Here is a 7,194-nt window from a genome sequence, read left to right on the forward strand (position 1 = left end):
AAGACTTCGAAAGTAGGTTGGTAGCAACTATCTCTTCTAAGTTTCCCAAGGTCTAGAGTCAAATACCAAAAGTAGGTTCAGAGAAATGGTTTCACAGGTACATGCAAGCTTTAATGGTGCATGCATGCAGGAAGGCTAAGGAACTTCAAGGGTTCGGACACTTACCAGTTTAGAATGAAATTCTGGTTGGTACCGTTTGAAGGTCTTGGTGTCGGCAGCAATAATCCTGAACGGATGCAAGTGATCGGAGAAGAATTGGAGGTTAGAAATCTAGAGAGAAGGTTGGGAGGTTTTAGAGAGAAGGAGGAGGATTTGAGACTTTCAGAAAAACAAGTTTGAGGAAGATGAAGTTTGCATGGGAAAAGTGGCGTCGGGATTTTTCATCTTACCTTAAATACTGCCTCCACTAAGAACATTCGGCCCACTCCCAGCGTGCCACCTGACTTCCACTTCCTGAAAGTTCACAGTTTTGCTGCTGCTACACGGATCACGAAAGAAGAGAATTAAAACTTGGCAGAGTTGGTCTCCCACTTACCAGGGAAGACCGGACGATTTGACAAATGTACCCCACTAATGAGGGGTATTAAATGGGGTGTGACAATATATATATATATATATATATATATATATATATATATATATATATATATATATATATATATATATGCGTGTGTGTATAACATAAATAATTTACAATTTAAGACACTTTTCCTTATTTAAAAGTTGTCTGTGTTCTAAATATACGGCAACTAAAAAAAATAAAATCAAAACTCTTAGATACTTAATGAAAATTATCAACACAACTGAAAGTTAACCTAACTCATTAATTAATTGATAGAATATTATTTATCAATTAAAACACTTGTCAACAAAACTAAAAATTAAGAGTGAACAGATTTTAGAATAAAAAACAAGTTTGATTGGATAAAAATATTGTACACTCAGCTACCTTAAGTTAATAGGATGTGTTTTTATAAAAATGAAAAATTTAATCATAAATAACTAAATATAGTACTTGGAAGGAGGTGTAGAAAGAAAAACAAAAATACAAGGAATAAAAGGGAAATAAAGGAATGGGCCTGTTGGGCCAGGCTCTCACACTATAACCCATCCAAGAATAATAATCATCTCACTTAGAAGTCTTGAAAAATTTTGCATTCCAAAAATAATACTTTGACGCATACATACTTTTTAATTTATTTGATACTATATTTTTTTTATTTTTTTTATCTTATTTTTTAAAATATATTTGTAATTATTTTATTTTTATAATACATATCAAATTAATGTAAAATTCACCAAAGTTTGTGAAGGAAGAAAACTCAAGTCATTATCAAAATCCATGTTTTTGGCCCATCTTTCTAATGTCATCAGATATATACCTTTAATTTTCTCACCATTAATTTGAAATGTCATACCAGAATAAAATATTAATAACATTTCTCGCAAAGCCTCCCAGATGAGCAGGACCATCCACGTATCAATGCTGTTTACACGCGTTTGCTTGCTGCTTTCTCTCGTCATTGCCGCCATCTGACGCTATTGTGTTTGGTCTCAACATCTGTTTCTCCAAATAAATATAAAAATCACTTTTTTACTTTAAGACTAGCATGGTTTCAGGTATGACCTGTCTGAATTTTATTATTTCCTCGAAAATAATTTATCTTTATCTCAAATTTAATAATTATAATTTATTTTACTATTTTAAATATTAATTAAATAACCTGACTTATTTGCCATCTCTAATTAAAATAAACTTAACTTTTAACGAATTAACAGTCACCGGTTTTCATTTTTCTTACATGTATAGGTGTAACTAACTTAGTAACCAAGAGTTATGTATGTGCTAATATTTTCAATAAAATTTATCTAAGATAATATTCTTTAATATTTATTATTTATACGTGAGGAATAAATATATATTTTAATATTCGTTAATTGAGATGTGAGTATCATGTTAAATATTTCTTACTTATAAAAAATTAAAATTTAATTTATACTTTACTAAATTAAATTTAATAAAAAAAGCTAAGATTTTGAAATGAGATGGTGTGGGTAGACAAGGTGGTTGTAAAAGAAAGAGTGGTTAGAATTTTGATACCAAGATGGTGCCAAGAAAACGGATCGTTAACTTTTTATTTATTTATTCAAATTATTAATTTAAACTGAAAATGGAATGATTAAACTAATGTGACTAATTTTCAGTTTGCTGGTGTTTTAAAATTAACTTTGTTTTATTTATTTTGTTTTTTTACCACACAAACAGAACACAGATGCTTAAGGCGGGAAGAATAACCACGTCTTTACATTTATAAAATGGTTCAAATTCTCATAAGAGGATATGACAAAAACATTGACATCAGCACAAAGAAATTATTTATTACTTTATTTCAAGAATAAAACTAAAGTATTTTCTTTGCGTAATTAATATATATTTTGCCAAATAAGACTTGTTATTTCATAAATTGGTACAGAGAAGCAATTTTATATTTATTTAAACAAGAAATAAAAACATTTTATTTATGTAATTAATATCTTCAAACATTCTGCAAAATAAGATTCATAATCTCGTATAAAGAATTCACAACTTGTTATCTCCTTTGAAGATATATAAAAGGTCTTAGTATGTAAATTTTGAGAAAATATATAAATCGTGTAATCTGTAATTTTGTGACCCATCCCAAAATTTATAGGCTTCCGAAAAGTAAATGTATTTTGGTGATATGGGTAGCCAAATCAATTCCTTTAAGTTATCCTTCAATTGTATAGTCTCATACCTATACAGTCTCCAGATCTCTCTCATTCCGGTGTATGTTCGATTCGTCCATGTGCCCCTTCCACTCGAAGCCTGTCAGGAGCCGCTCCTTGTTCGTGCCCCCTGTACCATGCTTCTTGCACCGGCGATCACTCCCCACTCTCGTCAGTGCTCGGGTGTCACATGCCCACCAGCTTCCGTCTGGTTTGTCCTCAAACCACACCGTATTGGGAGAGGCTAGGCTCTGATACCATTTTTTTTTTCCGAAAAGTGTGCGAGTGAGGACAAAGCACACTTGTCTCGTGATAATGTATGGGGCAGTCAACGGTCCCTGTAAGTTGTCGAGACGTTACAAACTTGATATCTTGTGAAATATTTAAATTACAACAGTTAGAGTGACTTTGAATGTTACATATTTTACTAGGCAACAACATAAGTATTATATGAAAAAATAATAGCTATAAATTTACTATTTCGATGTTTTGGATCTTAAGTGATGGTTTTATTTTATTTTTATATAATCTATTGATAGTTGATTATTGTTGATTCTCTTCCAAGTTTAAGGACTCAACAAATAATGGAATAAACACATAAAGCAATTTAGAACCATTAAATTAACTTGGTTATAAATTTTAAATAATATAAACAAGATGTTGATTTCAAATTTTACAATTGACATATTGAAAGAAAATAGTTTTTTGATTAATTAACTTAATTGTTGGAAATGTACATAGAGTGTGAAAAATAATCATTGGATAAGTTATGATACGATAAATAAAATTAATAATAGTTCAGTGTAGTGAGAGGATAGAGAAAAAAATGTAACTACATAAAAAATGTTAGATTCAACTAAGAGTTAAAAAAATTAGAATTAAGTTTATAATTATTTTTAATTTTATTACAAAATTGTCACTAGTTAATATATTAATATATTAAGATAGATGGATTTTATCTGTCACAGAAAATGGTTATAGAATTTTTTTTTTACTAGTATAAGATGAAAGAAAGACTTGATTAATTAATTTAATTGTTGGAAATTTTGGTTTGATATATATAATGTGCCAAAGTTAATTTGTTGATAAGTTATGATATCACAAATAAATTCAATAACAATTCAGTGTATTAAAAAAATACTGGTTAGAGCAAAATGTAAAATCGAGTTGAGTTTATAAGATGAAAGAAAGGCTTGAAATAAGAGATCTAATATTTATTCAAGGAAAGTAAAAAAAAAATCAACTAATGCACATTAAATAATTATATTAAAAAAAAGCAATAAGACGGGAATCAAGTTCAAACATGCTACGAGTAAAAGCTAATATTATATTATTTTAGAAATATATAATAATATACCATACAAATGATCACAAGTAAAAGTATATAAATCATTTCCTTACTTTATCCTTAATATCCCGCTAACTCATAATGAAAATAAAAACTAAAAATAGAAAATAAATTTAAAGAAAAGTAATGGAAAAAATAGTAAACAAACTGTTATATCAGCAAAAAAAAAAACACTAATCTATTGTAATATAAATATACATATTGAATTTTAACTTATTAAAACAAAATAACGTGGTAAAAAAGTATCAAACACATAGAAATGGCAAAAGTGATTAGTTTGCTAATCCACTATCATTAATGTGACATAGCTTAACCATTAAATTGACATTTCAGACATAAATTGAGATCACTCAATAGATTAAGTTAATACAATTAAAATTATTTACCTTAAAAGTGTTTTTTGATAGATGGACAAGGTAAACAATTTCTTACAATAATTGATGAAAAATAAAACTTTATGCACTTAATACATTTTTATTATTATTAAATTTTAGACAATGGGTGCGGTGGTGGTATATATGAAGAGATTAGGATTAAATTGAATTGTAATAATTGGGTTAATAATTGAGAAGAACGCAATATCTGGGTTTGGGATGACAGCTAAGAGGGGATAATTGAGAAAAGAAACGCGCGTTTGGATGGTTGAAGACAGAAAGTAATGGCTCCAAACGTAAAGTTGAGGTATGAATCAAAGCGCCTCATCACACTGTTAAAAGTCAATACGCCATCGAAACCTTCACGCGCCTATCTGACGTGTCTGCATGTCTTTCATTCCACCAATCACAGGCCCGCGAACAACAAAGCATGCGATGTGAACTAAGGAAGAAAAATAACATGTATTATCCATAGGGTTAAGTAACCGCGCCACGTCACTGCCCGAGATCGACGCGCCCAACCAAACCATTTACTCCCTCGCATTTATTCAAAACGCGCTTAACGGAACACCCTCAGCCTGCCCTGCGATTGTAACAGTCAAAACCGGCGTTTGATTTTAACGTTTTTGTTTTTATGCGGTTACATTGGACCAGTTTCGGTTTTTTTTAATCCTAGGTTCGGTCAAAAATAAGAATCATCGAGGGCACAACTTTTGAACTTACGGAGCCATCAAAGAACGATCCATTCAAATTTTTTTAAAAAAATAAATAAATTAAAATTAGAAAGAGGAAAGGACTAATAATAGTGAAGCCCCACCACGTGACCAAATATCACACGCTTGCCACTATCACACCCTCTCCTCCAAACTCTTACAACCAAGATTTGGTACTCTGCACATATATTTCTATTTTTTATTATTTATTTATTTATTCAAATTGAACAGAGATCCTGATAAGAGAGAGAGGACGGAAAGAGAGATAAAGTTAAAGAAATTAAATACCACCAATTTCACCAAGAAACTCTCTCTCTCTTCCTCCTGTCTTGTTTCTCTCTCCTTCAAAGTTCAAACCTTTAAAACTCCTCTGCAGTTTCTCCTACTTCCCTCCTGTTCTTCTTCTTTACAGGTAACTCAAACTCCAATAATTAATCAGCGACTGAATAAAAAAAAGTAAACTTTCACGTTCCTTTCTCTTTAGCACAGTCCAACTCTCTTTCCCAAAGCTTTAACTGAAAATTTTGGTTCAGTTTGTCGTAGAAATGGAGGTAGCAGTGGCCAAAGCGTTGAAACCGAGTTTAAGGCGGGAGTTCATCGTCCAGCAAACGCACTGCGAGGATTTTTTTTCCCTCAACGCCAACACCGTCGCCGGAGGCGACGATTTCTTCGTCGACGACCTATTTGACTTTTCAGACGGCTCTCTTCACTACGAACCACAAGAATACGTTGAAGAAAAAAAAAGTTTATCCGCCTCGTCGCAGTCAAAGGACCGTGGAGAAGACGATAGCAACTCTAATTCCACCGGAGTTTCCTACGATTCACTTTTCTCCGCCGAACTAGCCGTTCCGGTAACTCTCTCTCTCTGTTTTTTGTCTGTTTCCTGTTTTTCTAACCCTGGTTTAGTTTTTCTATTGTGTTTTCTGATAATTGAAATTATGTAGGCCGGTGATTTGGAGGACCTAGAGTGGGTTTCACACTTTGTTGATGATTCTCTCCCGGAGCTGTCTCTTTTATACCCGGTTCGTTCGGAGGAAGTGAACCGGCGGGTCGAACCGGAACCCTCAGCGAAGAAAACGCCTCGTTTTCCTTGTGAAACGAAGATAACAACCAAGACGAGAACCGTGCGGAATAGAAAACCAAACGCTCGCGTGTGGTCGTTGGGCCCGTTGCTCTCCCTCCCGTCCTCGCCGTCTTCGTGCTCTTCTTCCTCGACGGAGCCGCCCGCGAAGAAGCAGAAGAAGCGGGCCGAGGCCCAGCCCGTTGGGGCCCAGGTTCAGCGGCGGTGCAGTCACTGTCAAGTGCAGAAGACACCACAGTGGAGGACGGGCCCACTGGGCGCAAAAACCCTCTGCAACGCGTGCGGGGTCCGGTACAAATCGGGTCGGCTTTTTTCGGAGTACAGACCGGCCTGTAGCCCAACCTTCTGCAGCGATATTCACTCCAACAGCCACCGGAAAGTGTTGGAAATTCGCAAAAAGAAAGGGGTGTCTGGGGCGGAGGCCCATCCCCAGGCCCAAATGGTTCCCACCTGCTGATATTTTTAGATTAGGTACACAGAAACCGGTTTGAACCGGTTTGTTTTTTGTATTATATTTATTTAGTGTTTTTTTTTTTAGTTATAGTTAGTGGTAGGGTGTAGTTAGGTGAGGGATATATTAGTATGAGAAATAGAAATTAGGCATTGATTGTTTGTAACGATGTATCCCATTTTCGTTAGCATATCGATTTTATTTAAGTTAATTGTGAAGATAAACAACAACAAAGTCTTTTTGTTTTATTATTATATATATATATTGAGTGAGTGTTAGTGGGAAATGGTTGATATTATTAGAAGAAGAAGAAGATAGAGAGAGTAGTGGTAGTGCAATATATGTAACGTGCGTGCATGTGGGTTTTGTTGTAGTTGGTGGTGGGACAAGGTGCCATGAACTTCCAACAACCATTCAATCTATATGATATTTCCACTTACCAAGTGGATACCACCCAAATAACATTAACCTTCACACCA

The 7,194-nt window shown here is 33.7% G+C and overlaps 1 protein-coding gene across 2 annotated transcripts; it reads left to right on the forward strand.

Annotated features, from left to right (window-relative positions):
• The first annotated feature begins 5,394 nt into the window (after positions 1-5,394).
• Positions 5,395-7,194, forward strand: LOC106762893 (GATA transcription factor 7). Of its 2 annotated transcripts, none has more exons than XM_014647006.2 (3): positions 5,395-5,639; positions 5,717-6,034; positions 6,128-7,194. In XM_014647006.2, exons 2-3 carry the CDS (start codon positions 5,729-5,731, stop codon positions 6,719-6,721), a joined length of 900 nt encoding a protein of 299 aa, XP_014502492.1. In that variant the 5' UTR covers positions 5,395-5,639; positions 5,717-5,728; the 3' UTR covers positions 6,722-7,194. The 2 variants fall into 2 exon arrangements, with proteins under 2 accessions (XP_014502492.1, XP_014502491.1); XM_014647005.2 differs by having other exon boundaries at positions 5,403-5,595.

Source organism: Vigna radiata, chromosome 5 (genome assembly GCF_000741045.1).
Source record: "Vigna radiata var. radiata cultivar VC1973A chromosome 5, Vradiata_ver6, whole genome shotgun sequence".
Taxonomy (NCBI): domain Eukaryota; kingdom Viridiplantae; phylum Streptophyta; class Magnoliopsida; order Fabales; family Fabaceae; genus Vigna; species Vigna radiata.